At 37.2% G+C, this 16,681-nt stretch overlaps 1 protein-coding gene across 5 annotated transcripts in view; it reads left to right on the forward strand.

Annotated features, from left to right (window-relative positions):
- LOC104610829 (cold-responsive protein kinase 1-like) overlaps window positions 1-16,681 on the forward strand; it is a 38,708-nt gene that overhangs the window by 10,804 nt on the left and 11,223 nt on the right. For 3 of the 5 annotated variants that reach the window (XM_010277631.3, XM_010277632.3, XM_010277633.3), the window contains 5 exons: window positions 5,416-5,558; window positions 8,415-8,530; window positions 8,678-8,888; window positions 8,965-9,202; window positions 11,210-11,360. In XM_010277631.3, the coding sequence (XP_010275933.1) occupies window positions 5,486-5,558; window positions 8,415-8,530; window positions 8,678-8,888; window positions 8,965-9,202; window positions 11,210-11,360 (789 nt within the window). In that variant the 5' untranslated portion in view covers window positions 5,416-5,485. The remainder of the gene's footprint in view (window positions 1-5,415; window positions 5,559-8,414; window positions 8,531-8,677; window positions 8,889-8,964; window positions 9,203-11,209; window positions 11,361-16,681) is intronic. The other 2 variants (XM_088902923.1, XM_088902924.1) reach the window with 2 other exon arrangements.

Below are 16,681 nucleotides of genomic sequence, written 5' to 3' on the forward strand. Positions count from 1 at the left end.
CCTATGAGCTGAAATGTGAAGTAAACAACCTTAAGCAAGGAGAGAAACCAGTCTCAGTTTGCTTCTCCACTTTGAAATCCTTGTGGCATGAACTTGACCACCTAGAGACAATTGAGTGGGAAAGTCAGAAGGATGCACAAACTTACAGAAAACAAGTTGAAACCAATAGGGTGTTTGAATTTCTAGCTGGTTTGAATTCTGAATATGATATTGTGAGACAACAACTCCTCACTAGAGAAAGCGTGACCTTGTCACAAGCCTACTCTTTAATGCATAATGAAGAAAGTAAGAGAAAGGTTATGTTGCAGCATCATCCTTTTGAATCAACCTTAGCAGCAGTGAAACCAAAGTTTGGGGGTGATAAGGAGTGGGATATGAAGAAGGAAGATAAGAGGGAGCTAGTATATGAACATTGCAAGACACCAAAGCATACTAAAGACACTTGTTGGAAGTTACATCCACATATAGTTCCAGCAAAGCTTAGAAACAAAAGGGAAAATGCCAATGTGGCTGTTACTACTATTGGTGCATCCTCATCTAGCACAAGAGCCACATCCCTAGACACCTTAGCTGCTGTCCGGGCTGCTCTAACTCAGTTGGAGAGTGAAGTTGGAAATTCAGCACCATTATCTTAGCCATTAGTCACAACATCTGCTACTCCCACTTCAGCATTTGCTTATTCAGGTACACGGGCTTCAACATATCATGCCTCAGCCCCAAGTAACACTGAACCTTGTTGGGTGATAGATTCAGGTGCATCTGACCACATGACTGGCTTGTCCTCACTGTTTACTACTTATCACTTATCCTCTGGCAGAGACAAAGTGTTTATTGCTGATGGCTCCTTTGTTCCCATTTCTAGCAAGGGAGACATCAAATTGTCTAATGCCATTTCTTTGTCCTCAGTTTTACATGTTCATAAAATTAGTACTAATTTGCTTTCAGTTAGTAGCATCACTAAAACCCAAAATTGTTCAGTGACATTTTTTCCTGATCGATGTGTTTTTTAGGATTTGGAGACAAAATAGGTGATCGGGATTGGTCGTGAAACGAATGAAATCTACCTGCTTGGAGGGAGCTCACATGGGGAAGATAGTGAAGTTGGGAGGTCTTTTGTTTCTTAGTCTGTTAGTCAGGTTATGCTTTGGCATAATCAGTTAGGTCATTGAAGAGTTTGTTTCTTAGTTTGTTTGAGTCAGTCCAGATGTCTAATTTGAAATGTGAAAGTTGTGAGCTTGCAAAGCATTGTAGAAAATTTATCCCTTGATTAATAAAAGAAGCAGTATTCCTTTTGAAATTGTGCATACTGATGTTTGGGGACCTTATCACATCACTGCTATGGGGGGATACAGATATTTCTTGTTGTTTGTTGATGACTATACTTGTTTTTCATGGGTTTACCTTATGCATTCTCGAGATGAGGTTCCTACCTTAACTCGGATATTTCATCAGATGGTTTTGACCCAGTTTAGGGTCAAAATCAAAATTTTCAAATCTAATAATGCAAAAGAGTATTTTGTAAAACCATTAGCCTCATATTTCCTTGACCATGGAATTATCCATCAGAGCACCTGTCCCCATACACCTCAGCAAAATGGGGTTGTTGAGAGGAAGAATAGACACATTGGAGGTGGTTAGAAGCATTATGCTTAACTCCAATGTGCCTATACGTTTTTGGGGAGATGCTATTCATACAACTGTGTATCTCATCAACCGAGTTCCTTCATAGATTCTTGACATGAAAGTTCCATTCACCCTTTTATATCCTAATAAAGAGTTGTTTACCATTCCCCTTAAGACCTTTTGATGTACTTGCTTTGTTCAGATTCTTGGACCTTATCGTTCTAAATTTGATCCTAAAGCCTCAAAATGCATTTCCTTGGTTATGCACAAACTCAAAAGGGATATTGCTACTATGAACCTACTTCTAGAAGGCGGTTTGTTTCTATGGATGCCACTTTCTTTGAGGATGTACCTTATTATCCTAGGGTTTCTTCTTAGGGAGAGAGTAGTGAGGTGGGGACTCTTTCATCAGAAACTCCATTACTTGTCCCAATCACTGAAGGGGAGTGTAGTGAGGAGGGTTATTAGAGGTGTCGGGATTTGAGGGTATATCACATGTGGTGGAGGTAGGTTGATTTCAGTCATCAACGGTCTAGGCCAGCTCCAATTCCTTCTACGAATCCAGATCCAGGTACCACAGTTCCTTTATCTTCCATTACAGATGAGATACCTTCCATTGTTGAGCCTTCACCTCTGTTGGATGATCTTGACCTTCTCATTGCAATCCGTAAAGGGGAACGCCATTGTACCTCATCTACAACTCATTGTATTTCCCAGTTCCTGTCTTATGATCATTTGTCTCCATCTTATAAGTCTTTTTTGGCATCCATTGCTGATATTTCCATTCCCAGAATAGTGCAGGAAGCCTTGTCAGTACCTGAGTGGAAGGATGCAATAAAGGTAGAAATGGATGCTCTTCTGAAGAACAATACATGGGAGTTAGTTAATCAACCTAAAGGGAAGAAACCGGTTGGGTGTCGATGGGTGTTTACAGTGAAGCATAATGCTGATGGTTCTATTGAAAGATATAAGGCCAAATTAGTTGCAAAGGGGTTTACTCAGACATATGGCATAGACTACTTGGAGACTCTTGCACCAGTAGCAAAGATGAACACTATCAGAGTTTTACTATCTCTTGCAACCAATTTCTCATGGCCATTATTTTAGATGGATGTCAAAAATGCCTTCCTCAATGGTGACTTGCAAGAAGAGGTGTATATGCAGTTGCCTCCTGGATTTTATAGTGCAGAAGCAGGAAAGAAGGTTTGCCAGCTTAATAAGGCCTTATATGGACTAGAACAGTCTCCCAGAGCCTGGTTTGATAGATTTAGACAAGTTCATGAAAATTTTGGTTATGTGCAAGCCCATTCAAATCACACTCTTTTTATTAAGAAAGTGAATTCCTCCTTAACACTTCTTGCTGTCTATGTGGATGATATTATGGTGATAGGGAGTGATACCCGTGAGATTGACTCTCTTAAGCAACTCCTTCACCAAGAATTTGAGGTTAAAGACTTGGGAGAGCTACGGTATTTCCTGGGTATTGAGGTAGCACGGTCTAAACATGGGATTTTTGTTTCCCAAAGGAAGTATGTTCTTGATCTGTTGAAAGAAACTGGGAAGCTAGGTGTTAAACCTGCTGATATACCTATTGAACAAAATCACAAGATCAGTGCAGAAGGTGGAGAGCCCCTTGAATATAAAGTTATGTTCCAACGGTTGGTTGGAAAACTTTCTATCTTTGTCCCACACAACCAGACATCTCTTATGCAGTCAATGTTGTTAGCCAATATATGCATTCTCCTAGAACCACTCACCTACTTGTAGTTGAGAGGATACTGGCGTATTTGAAGAGATGTCCAGGCAGAGGTATACTCTTCAAAGATAATGGTCACGTGAAAATAGAAATTTACACAGATGCTGATTGGGTTGGATGTGTTGATGATAGGAGGTCTACCTCTGGGTATTGTGCTTTTGTAGGGGGTAATCTTGCTTCTTGGAGGAGTAAGAAACAAAATGTTGTTGCTCGCTCCAGTGCTGAAGCTGAAGCTGAATATAGGTCCATGGTGAATGGTGTAGTTGAAGTTTTATGGTTGAAATCCCTATTTGAGAAGTTGGATATTGCTTATGAAAAGCCCCTAATGCTGTATTTGATAATCAGGTTGCTATTAACATTGCCCATAATCCGGTACAACATGACAGAACTAAGCATATTGAAGTGGATCGACACTTTATCAGAGAGAGAGTTGCTTCCCAAGAAGCGTGTCTTCCATATATCACCTCCAACATGCAACTTGCAGATCTCTTCACTAAGGTAGTTTCAAAGACAAAGTTAGAGGCTGATCTATGCAAGTTGGGAATGACTAATATCTATTCCCAACTTGAGGGGGAGTGTAGAGATGTAGAACATTAATGTAGTCCCCACTACTGTTTGTCTATTTATGTTAGTGGTAGTTGGTAGTTATTTTCTGTTTTCTATTATTTATTATTTCTTTGCTTATGTAAGCAGAAGGGGTAATTCTGGTTTTTACCCTATTTAAACTATTAATATAAATAGCTGAGTGGGGCGACAATCCATGTCATAACCCACACTCTTTTTGACTTTCTCTCTTCGTCTTCTCCTTCTCTTCTCTTTCTTCTTCTTCTCTCATTCTCAAACCTTTTTTTCTTGTTTATTGTACATTACAATTAGGGCTGATTGCAGTCCTACTAGACAACTTCATTAAATCAACTCATTGCAATTATAATGATTCTATTTATAGACTAAACATATGAACTCGGATGTCCCTTTATGGACTCCAATTTGGAGTAGGAAACTGACCCAAAAAATATTTTCTAACCACTTTAAAACTAAGACAAATCTACAAATAACCCATGGTGACACTTAAATAAGGGCTCTAACTCCTAAACAATTCTATTAACACTTTCCTACTCCTACTGAGATCAACTTAATGTAAAGACACCAGAAGTTACTAAAAATAGTAATTACAGGAATTACTATAAACAGTAAGCCCAAAGTTACCATAAATAGTAACTTTGAAATAGTACATTTCTGGAAAACTTAAAAGTTGCATCTTAAGTAGATCCCGCTTTTAGTTCTCACCAATTCTTCTCCTGTGAAATTCCTTCGGCTATGTTTGGTTTGAAGGAAAAGGTAGGGAAAGGAAAGAAAAGGAAGGGAAACCTTTACAAATCTTGTATAGGTTTCCCTGCATTTCCCTTCCTTTCCCTACCTTTTCCTTCAAACCAAACATAGCCTTTGAGATGAGCATGAGGTCAAAAAGACTTTTTCAGAGCATTTCTTCCTTCTCTTTAGATCTGTTAGATTCTTTTTGGGATTCCAGAGAGACTCAAACTGATCTAACCAAATGCATGTTGCTGCATCAACTATCTTGATTGGTTCTTATGTAATCTACTGCAACAGGGGACAACCCATAATTTTCTTTTTCATCAGATAAGTTAAAGTCCTTGTTTGTTGTAATAGAAAAAGCAAGTTCTCTGTCTTTAGTCTCTAAAATATCTTCGAAGGGTATTCCTTCTGTGGTGCTCAATCTTCAGAATTTCCTTAGTCCTGCTTGACAGAAATGAAATTAGTGCTTTGATCATATATCCTGGCATACAAAGAATTGAAGATAGAATACTAGAAACATGGTTTGTATGTGAGTGAACAATTGCCGATGAAATAATTAGCATGGCTATTCATTTCTTTGAGCTTATGCATAATTAACATAGTTTTCCTTTCCAAAGGGATTATGTTTCAGCCTTTCAGACTTTCAGCTATTATATTGCAGTAAGATGAAATTATTGAGAATATTTGATAACATTTGCTGTTCTAATGGCTCATATTGGCAGGCTGAGTTTTGATTTATATACAAACTTTGTCGTGATATAGAAAGGCTTTTTGGTGGTGTAGCATATAGTAATGACTTGTTTTGCCTTTCTATTTGGAAAAAAGGGAGCTTCTTCATCCAGACAACCTGTGGAAGTCAGTGAAGGTAATCGACAAGAAGGCTAAAAATTTACCATTATCTGATATTTGACAATGATTTTATCTGTTTCTTTTCTTTTTTCCTCTAAGTCTATATAAGTTCATTTTCTACTGGTGTTTATGTTTTGATGAATAATAATTATTGCTTGCAATTTACTTGAAGCTTGTTTCATTTTCTCAAATTTGTTAATATATTCATATGCTAAAGTGATCTCTTACAAGTTGAAGGGTCTAGAAAAGCTAGGAGCAAACCAAAAAGGTTGAGTAGTAAGAAATGATTTGAGGGCCCAACTTTTAACAATAGATATGAAACTGAACAAAATGGAAAGGCAGAACAGTTTTCACATTGCTGAGCCCATCCAGTTGGGAGTTGGGACAAGGCTTAGTTGAGTTGAATTTATATGTTATCTAAGTAATGAATTTATGCCACAGGTACAGACTTGAAATTCTGTTTATGCATGCAGACTATGGTACTTGAGATGGAAGCTCAAAATGGGTCCATGTGGGTTTCAACATTACACTTGTACTATTTAGCAACTTTCAGCCAATTGCCCCCTTTATGTAATCTTTTTCCACCTTTGACTATATGAAAAAAAGAAGTCAAGAAAGTTCAAGGGCTATTGTTTATGGAAGAAAATGGGGAAATTTCACTAAATATCATCAAATATTGCGAACCATGGTTGTATGGAACTAACTAGAATTGACATTTTTCGATTAATTAATTATCCATGGCATAACCATTAAGTTTTTTATTCCCATTTGGAGAACATCGGATCATCTTAGAAGGGCTTCACTTCTTTCTTTGTGAGATATCCCAACTTTTCATGGCCTCCCACATCATTGACCACTCAAGAAAATTATTCCTATCAAGTTTAATTGTAGTGATCTAAAGATTTGAAATATCATTAGTTCCCATAGTATATCCAAGTCCACTCTTATTATCTGAGTATCCAACCATTGAACTAATCCTACTATAATTACACTTCATGAAGTCAACAATAAAAATAGGGAAGTTCCATACATGCTGGACTGTTGGAGAGATTTTTAGGCCTTGGCATGCAATACACAATACTGGTATGCACTCACATGCATATCCTAGCAATAGCAACCATCTTACAATCAGCTTAACAGCATTCACAAGGGAGAAACAAGGTCTAGACAGTTATATGGACTGGAAAAACTAGTTCAGAACCCTTGAAACTTAACGAAATCATTCAAGACCACCTTCAGTGGTCTCTAAAATATCAGGTGAATCAAGCACTTGAAGTTCCATTCACAAACCCTCCATCAATCAGATGCAATCAACTAAAAACTCAAACCTATTAACTTTTTCTTTATTATACCTAGAAAAATCCAAAAAATGGTGTAATAGCATCAAAAAACCCTTGTTCATACACTTGCTAAACAAGGGGTGGAAAGAAATGATATATTTTGGGCTGTGTTGTAATTTCTCTGGTGGGGAGGGCTAAGAGTGTTTATCCCTCCCCCCTCTTATTGTACTAATTTTCCTCATTTTAATGAAATTGATTCTGTTATTGATAAAAAAAGCATCAAACGGCATGAAACTTAAACAATCACTTGAAATCATGCTTGATCTGGATCTAGGGTTTACTCCATGTGGGGATCTGATAGACCATACAACCTGCTGATATCAGCTAATAGAGATGATGATGTCAACAGCCGACCAGGGAAACAGTGGCTAAAACTCAATCTAGAGTTTTCTCTAATAGCAAATTATCAATATACTTGGTGATTTCTAGTTAGATTAAGATATGGAGAAGTAGAAGAAGAAAGAAAGAAGTTTGAGGAAGTGCTTGGGATGTCAAAGTGTCTTCAACATGCCCCATTTCATTATTATTTTTGGTATGTTCACAAGCTACACTTAAACCCTTCATTAGCACAGACTAAACTACCAATACAATATTAAGTAAACTTTCAACAGTGCCTACACAAATGCTTATTGGGTTGGTTGTGACTGATAAGAGGTTCACTTCAGATTATAGCACTATTGTTAACAGCAATATTGTCACATGGAGGAGTAAGAAGCATAATGGTGGCAAGGGTATAGAGACATGGCACATGGAACTTGTGAGCTGTTATGGTTCAAAGCTCATATTAGCAAACTGGGTGTCTAATAGTAGGAGCAATGGACCTTTATTTTAGCAAAAATATTGCAATTAGTAATTCTCATAATCTGGTTCAAAATGATTAGAAAAACACATAGAGATGGATGAAAATTTCATCTTAGAGAAGGTTTCCATGAAGGAGATGTACTATTTTTTTCCAATATGGAGAATCAGCTTGCAGATGTTTCCATTAAATCAGTTGTGAAGTCCCAATTGTATACTATTCTAAGCAAGCTGAGCATGTATGACAGTTATTCACCAGTTTGAGGGGTACTGTTGTAAGATGCTGGGACTATAGGAGTTAATAGAGTAATGGTTTATGGTCATAAAAGTAATTTTGTAGTTGCCTCATTACAGTTTAGAGGTTGACATTATCTCTAACTCCATCCCTTTGATTCTCTATTTCTTTCGTTCAACTATCTATTTCATGCTTCTCTTACAATATCTGCTATTATTTAAAATTATAACTGAATGTAAGTGTTTTCACCCCTTAAAATGAAGAAACAGGAAGAGAGACCTGTTTCCATAAATAATTCACTGTTACCATCCCTAATATTTCTTACTTGTATAGCTGTTTAGAGCTGGAAAGTATAGAAAGACATTGGGAAGAATGTTATTTTTGTTTATCGGTTGGAAATACTACACATCTTTAAAATGCACATCATGGATCCATTAACCATTGGCTTATGTATGTTTATAAACTTCTAAAATTCTAATGAGATTCAAACTGACTACAGAGGCTTCAAGCATCAACAATGTTTACCTGTTCACATACAGAGAACTGAAAAATGCCACTGATGATTTTAGTCCAGTGAATAAAATTGGCGAGGGGGGTTTTGGTTCTGTATACAAGGTAATTTCATAATGGATTTGTATATGCTTGTAAAGTAATGAGACTGGATTGTTACTTGAAGACCTGACTAAAGTTGTTCAAACGGAAAACTGAACTATTCTTATTTGTAATGATTGGTGCCTCCTTTTGATATTCTTCTGTGTTCAGGGAAAACTTAGGGATGGTCGAATTGCAGCTATAAAGGTTCTCTCAGAAGAGTCAAGGCAAGGAGCACAGGAGTTCTTGACAGAAATAAATGTGATCTCTGATATAGAGCATGAAAACCTTGTTAAGTTGTATGGTTGCTGTATAGAAGGAAATCACAGAATTTTGGTGTATAACTACCTTGAGAACAATAGTCTTGCACAGACTCTACTTGGTATCAATTTTCAAATTTTATTTGCAAATTATTGGGTCTAATTTTCTCAATAATGACTTACTCTGTCTACCATCAGGTGGAGGTCATAGTAGCATCCAGTTTAGTTGGAGAACACGGTATAAAATTTGCACTGGCATTGCATGTGGACTTGCATTCCTGCATGAGGAGGTCATGCCACACATTGTTCATAGAGATATAAAAGCAAGTAATATCCTCCTTGATAAAGACCTCAACCCCAAAATTTCAGATTTTGGCCTTGCAAAACTTATCCCACCCAGCATGACTCATGTCAGTACACGCGTTGCTGGAACAATGTAAGTATAAAATATCCCATTAGGTTTCTTATGAACTGCATATTTCATTTCAGCATCATTTTGACTTGGAAACTTAACAGGAGTAATTCTATAGTTTAGGCTCAGTTTGGGAAGAGTCATCATCATCATCATCATCATCTCTGTCTTGTCCCAACTAAATGGGGTCAGCTACGTGAATCCTGTTTTACCATTCTGTTCTATTCAACACCATGTCCACTGTTAAATCATTAATGTTAAAATAATTAATTACTTCTTCTATCCATGTTTTTTGGTCTACCTTGAGCTCTTCTAGTTCAATGTGTAATAAATCGCTTATTCTATCTGGTGCGGTTGGTGGTCTTTTATGTACGTGCCTAAACCATCTTAGTCTACTCTCATTTTATCACCTATTGGAGCTACTCCTAGGTTCCTATATTACTTCATTCCTAATCCCACACTTTTTAGTTTTCCTACTCATCCATCTTAATATTCGCATTTCTGTCTCATTTATTTTCTGGACATCATGTTTTCTCTGCTCCATACAACATTAGCTGGCCTTACAACTGTTTAATAGAATTTTCCCTTTAATCTAAGTGGTATTCGCCTATCACATAAAAGTCCAGATCCACCTCTCCATCTTTCCCAATTCCCATCTAGCTCTAATTCTTTCAGTGATATCCTCCTAATTCTCTCCCTTGTTATGAATTATTGAACCAAGGTACCGGAAATGGTCACTTTGAGCTATCTCTTGGTCTCCAATCCTATGTTTATCTTGATTTACACTCTTATTACTAAATTTACATGTCATATACTCTGTTTTAGTTCGACTTATTTTAAAACCTATTCTTTCTAAGGAATTTGTCCATGATCTTAATTTTTCATTTAATCCTTCATTAGTTTCATCAATTAAAACAATGTCATCCTCTAACAACATGCACAATTTGCCTTGCGACCCCAGGTCAGGCGGGGCCACCCACTAAATTTAAGCATATCAATAAGTGGAGGAAAAGTTAGGGAAGAGTTCAAATACAAATAGGTTCAGTGCAAACCCTTGTATACAGCATTTCTAAACTTTGTATTTTCACTGTACATATTTATATTTTTAGTCTTCCAAAATGAGCCTTATGTACATGAAAATACAAAAGCAGGTATGCTTACTAGTGTTCATTGTCTTGGCTTGACAATCAGTGCCAACATACTATAGTGGCAATGATTAGTGGTGTGACAACTGGAGAGAAATAGAATATCTTGATGCATGAACTCAAAGTGTTAAAGAAAAATAAATTTAACTCAAAACATCATTATTCCTGTTCTCTTAAGCTCTTGAATGCATTCAGTGGCTATTAAAATTTGGTTTTTGATAAAAGCTCCTTGGAACTGCAAAATTATTGATTGGTGGACCTCTTTTAACCTCAACTCAAAGCAAGAATTTTAACTATGATTTTAGACTTCCTACTCAGCTAATTGACCTAAAATCATTTTGGGAGGTATATGTCAGAATTTCCTTGGGTAAGAGCTATAGAGGTTACATTTACTCTGAGACTAATTAATCCTCTTTCATGAAATTCAACAAATATCTCCATTGGGTCACCTTTAAGAATCACACAACATTTCTAGAAAAAGATTTTGAAAAGCTATCTGGTCCTAGACTCCTAGTGCTTTAGATCTATCCATGCAAAAAACTACCCCTACCACTATAGTGGATAAGGGCTAATTATACCCTCTACCACAACTCTTGTGGATAAGGCTAGTTATAGATGGATTTAAAATACGTGTCTTGAATTCAGCAATAAAAGCAGAATTGAAACATGAAACGATGATTAATGAAAGAAGAAAGAACCAGAAAATAAAAATAAGAAGAGAAGCCAGTAAAATAATCGAGATAGAACAATCCAATTGTGGACAATAAACTGTTCACTAATTTTGATATGGACTAACTATAATCATGCTTATCCCAATGTACTTCAATTCTTCATTTCCTCTGCAAGGTTTAATATATTTATGTGGCTTTTCTTTGCCTTTTTCTAGAGGTTATTTGGCACCTGAGTATGCGATACGAGGACAATTGACACGCAAGGCAGATATATATAGCTTTGGTGTTCTCCTCATGGAAATAGTCAGTGGGAGATGCAACAAAAACACACGGTTACCCCTTGAAGAACAATATCTTCTTGAAAGGGTAAGGATCTTTTGAACACTCAAGATATCCATAGTGTTTTAACCAGTGTTTAGAAAACTGGACCAGATTGGCTGGTTGAACTAGTTGAACTGTGACCCGGGTCCCTAGCCAATTCAGTCATACCCTAAACTGGAATTCATTAAAAAACTGATCAAGACCGGTTGACTGGCTGGTTTAATCAGAGAACCAGATAAGCAGTCCTGGTTCATGGAATTGCTTGAGTCACTAAATAAAGGAAGTTTCAAAATGCTTATGGCAACACTTGACCTCTTATTTATGTGCATTGCTCATTTAAAATTAACCCATTTCCTTATTTGTGTTAATTAATGACTCATTATTGTATTACTTCATTACACGTATTTTAAAGAACATGCGAGTTAAGAGGCTTGAACCCTGATCATCTGCTTTAAAAATTAAGAAATTTTCCATCTATCGACCACATTCAAGTATTATATAATTTGTAAAACATATTATGTAGTATTTATATGACCCACAATATATACTATTGTGCAAAACCCAAAAATGCAGATTCGAATGGCACCCAAAAATGAAATAAAAGAGATAAAGAGAAGCAAGCAAAGAGGACACAGATTTTTTTTTTGAAGATAAATAAAGAAAAAAGCTTTATTACTGAAAGGTGTTTACAGCACTTGCCACTCCCAGAAACAACCAGAAGAAACAAACAAAACAGACTTAAAAGAAAAATACATCAGAAACCCAGAAAGTTAAGCATTCAAAGAGCTCCAGAAGTCTGCCCCAAAATCTTCTTTCTTTATTCCTTGAAAATCTAGCAGAATTAATACCCAACCAATGACTAATGAACTGATCCAAGCCACCACCTCTTCCCAAGTTTTCTTTTTATTCTCGAAGATTTTTTTTTTTGTTTCTTTCCTTCGGAACTTCCCAGCACACTGCAAATGTAATGCAACTCCACATCAGCTTGACCTTAGAACCACCCTGAACTCTTGGCCAAAGTCCAAAGATTTCAGCCTGATCTGAGATTGACCACCGATCCACTTTAAACAGCTTGAAAAAATGGAACCATATGGGGCAAACGAAGCTGCACCTGTAGAACAAATGCATGATGTTTTCTTCTCTAGATAAGCATAGGACACACCAGCTTGGGAATTGAAATCCTTGACTCTTTATGTTGTCCTGAGTCAAAATACACCCCTTGGCTAACAACCATGCAAATACATGGTTCGGCTTATAGCCTATGTCCATGGGCGAAGGAGGAGAAGAAATCCACTATGTAATCTGTAATGGAGAGGAATACAGAGTTGTGCACTCACAACCACACTCACAAAAAATCCTAAACCCCAAATACACCCAGTCTCACTCTTCTCTCGCAAAGAATTCAAGGCACAACCATAACAAATCTCCACCTTGGCTTGAATTCTCTCAAGCATTACAAAATAGAAATCTCCCTTCACCTTCTCCAACAAAACCCCAATGGGTAAACTCAAATGCTGCAAACACCAATCAAGTCACAAGGTTCCAACAGGCTGGTTAGTAGGGTTTCCTGTTGGTTGTAGGCTTGTAGCAGAGACTTGGGATCGAATCCTGCTTGCACATGGGTTGGAGGGTTTATGGGTTTGGGGGATGGGCTACCCCTCGTTGTGTAGCCCCTTGGAGCAAAAAAAATCAAATAATTGGAAATTTTAGAAAACAAAAAAAAACCATTTAGTCAAAACACCAATCAAGTCCAAGCAATGCTTGAACTTAGCCCCAAAAAGAGGCTTTGTTAACATATTGGTTAGGTTATCTAGAATACCAGTCTTCTTCACAATGATATCTCCTTGTTCCACAACATCACGAACAAAATAGTACCTCACATCAATGTGCTTTGTCCTCTCATGGTACATTTGATCCTTAGATGAATAGCACTTTGACTAGCACAATAGACAACAGTCACCTTTGGTCCCAAACTAAGTTCACCAAACAAACCTTTCAATCAAATAGCTTCTTTAACTGCATCAATCACTACCTTGTACATAGCCTCAGTAGTAAATAGTGCAATTGTAGACTGTAAAGTGGCTTCCCAACTAATAGCACAACCACCAATAGAAAACACATAACCTGTGAGTGATCTTCTCCTGTCAAAAGATCACCTGCATAATCCATCAAACTGAGTTCACCATGTCATCACAGTTTGACCTTCGGTTTGACCTCGGTTGAACCCCTGACCCATGAACCTCTTTCCTTTTCTGGTTTTATGGTTGATCTGGTTCTCTGAACATTGGTTTTAACCATAAATGGTGTTTGTTCTAACAAAATTATACACTAAGTATTATGCAGGGTTCCTATAAATATGATGTCATATCACTAGAATGACACCTTATCATGTATCCACACTTTATTTTTGATCGAGCAAGGGACTGCACTTACTAGGCTAGGGGTCAACCAAGATGGGATGCATCTTTTAGGTTGGCAATCCCTTCTGTGTGCAGTAGGAACTTTTGTTCGAGGCATGATAGGGGTTTTCTTCTCAATCCTTGGGTTTGAATTTGGAAACTCTCACTTAGAAGTTGGTGTCTAACAATTGGAGGTAGAAGTCACTGGAGTCATTGCTATGTTAAGATTTCGTTGAGATGGTCATATTCTTTTGTGCATCTAAATGCTTATAGATTGGATGCTGCAAGCACCAGTGTTTTGGATTCTTGGCCAGAAGACCTGGATGGATGCAGTAGATGTTCTACTCACTTCTCCAACCTTCTTTTTCACAACTGAATCCTTTGTTCATCATGTTTGCCTCCTATTGGTGATAGTATTCTCAGGCAATAGGTTTTACTTATTTCTCGAGAGCATATAAGATGTTTCCAGAATTTAAAACATAATAAAATCATAAGAACTCAACAGAATGAAATCCTAAACCTCATTGTGAGATTGTTCTACAATTATGTAAATATCTGAAAGAAAATAGGACAGAAAGAGCAATGTCTTCTTGAAGGTGCCATCAAGCTTGGCAAAGTTGAAAGGAAAAATTGCTCACTTTTTATTTCTTTTCCCTTTTGTGATGAGAGTTGCAGCTGTCATTGTTTGCAGCACCATTATATTTCTTAATATGATGATGCAACACACCTAAGTTCTATGTAACTTAATGTGGAATCTGTGTTGGCTATAAGTGCCTGTTTAGGTAAGAGGTGTTATAAACATGTAAAACTGGAATACTGGATGGATGCTTCTCCAAATACTTACTGGTTACATTTTGTGATAACTTGATTTGTTTTTAGTGCTTGCTTTGTTCATCATGCTCTGTTTGCAGATTATTGATGAATGCTCTTAGTTGAGCAGTTTCTTTTTATCTAATAAACCCATACCATTCACAAGCCTAGAAGGAAAAAGCAGCTTGGTTGATTGAAATTTACTGGTGGAATTGTCAACATGATGTTTTGAAAGCTTACCTTCTAATAAGTAAAAACTTCAAGTTTTTTTCCCTGACCAGTAACTCATCAGAAAAAATCATCAAAAAAGGTTTGGAAAGAACCAAAAGAGGAAAAAGTCACAGTCCCTCAACAAATAAGCAGATCTGAGATCTAGCCGCACTTCTACTCTACCCCAACACATATATCCCAATTCCCAACAGCCTCTCTGTACATGCCGGGGCAAGGCTGCATCCATCTATCCCTCCCCAGACCCCACATTGGTGGGAGACTTGTGCACTGGGCTGCCCTTTATGCCTTTCGCAAGTGATTCAATAGAAGCATATGCAGATAGTTGGACCCAGCTGAATGTGGAGTTCAAGCTAATGGCCAAGGATCTGGCTTCCTGAATGAAATTTCATAGCTGCCAACGGCCTAAATCTCCATTTCTTATTCAATGTATCCATTTATGTGTATCCTTCCACTTCTAGATTATCATATTACAAAGAGCATCCCTATTTCAATCCTTGGTGTAAGTAATGAAGCTCAGCTGCATGGTACTCTGATGGTGCCTCCATAGACCAGAAAGGAAAACTTAAGTTCCCTGCAAGAATAGATTTTAATTATAGCTTGATTCTTTAGTCAGCAACCTAGTCAGAATAAGAGTTCAACTGCATGTGATTACAGTGAGTGTTCCATGGCCACGAACACAGGAGTTATATAGCTTTTAAATATACATTTCTTGGTTCTTGTAATCAGCAAACAGGTTAGAATAAGGAATTCAACTGCATGTAGTTGTAATATGGGCATGGAAACGAGACATAATCTGATACATATCGACAAATTGACTCAGCAAGATGGAAAAACGTGGAGGAATTGGGGAAACATTTAATATTAGAATACCATTTAGAATAGGTTAATCTGGTGCTGTTTATTATATGTATTTAGGAACAAAGGTAATCTGGTCCTTTTATGTTAACACTCTCTAATAGAATAGGGTGATATGAGCGCCACCAAGATTCTTTCTCCTCTAACTCTCTATTTTTCTTTCTTCTCTTCTTACTTCCTCTCTTAATTTTCTTCTCTTACAATTTTTCTGTGGGGTCCAATGATAGGGTCTAACTTGTCTATTTATAGTTTGTTTATGTTCAAAATTTCAGTCATTGTATAAGTAGGATTAGAGTTATTGAGTCTTCTTTGAATTGAAATAGGATATGACAGCTAAGTTGGAGTCCTACTAGGATTATCGAGTCTAACAGTTTGACTCCTAGGACTATTATGAGTCTTAACAGTTTGACTCCTAGGATTATTATGAGTTTAGAGTCTATAATATGTATGGACGTTGTACACAGAGCAATGGAGTTTATTGAGTTTTCTTCAGTTCATTCTAATTATGGTCAGTGATTCCCATACCGTAGAGTGATTCTTGGCACCCCGTGAGTGATTCTGGATATTTTCTCCCTATTTTCTTTCTTCTTCCTTCAAGAAGCCATTATAGTGGTTCAGTGGTTCTGGACATCAGAAGTTTCTTTGTAAGTCTCCCATTGAATAGTGGTTCAGTGGTTCTCCTTCCATTCCCAAGGGGAATTGGAAGGGAAAGGGAAGAGGGTATTTGCGGAGGAGGAGACTAGTGGGAAGATGGGAGAGTTTGTGGAGGTAGGCCATTGGAAAAAATCTTTGAAGATTGAAGCTAAGGAGCTTCTATTTGAGGAACTGAGATTAAATGGTCAGCTGAGCTTGAAAATCAGGGAAGCAAAGAGAGGGATGGTGCTGTTAGAAGGTTTGGGGGTAATTGAAGGGTTCAAGGAGTTTGTGGAAGGTGCAAGTAACAAAGGCAAACAAAATAGCTGGAAAGAGTTTCTCTCAGAAACTGGAAGAAGGTTTGTTGTAGAGTGTAAGAGAAACTTTAAAGGTTCTTTTATTTCTTTGACAGAATTTTTTGGCAAGGGTAGGAAGCAG

Source organism: Nelumbo nucifera, chromosome 4, assembly GCF_055504915.1.
Source record: "Nelumbo nucifera cultivar China Antique chromosome 4, China Antique-T2T, whole genome shotgun sequence".
Taxonomy (NCBI): Eukaryota; Viridiplantae; Streptophyta; class Magnoliopsida; order Proteales; family Nelumbonaceae; genus Nelumbo; species Nelumbo nucifera.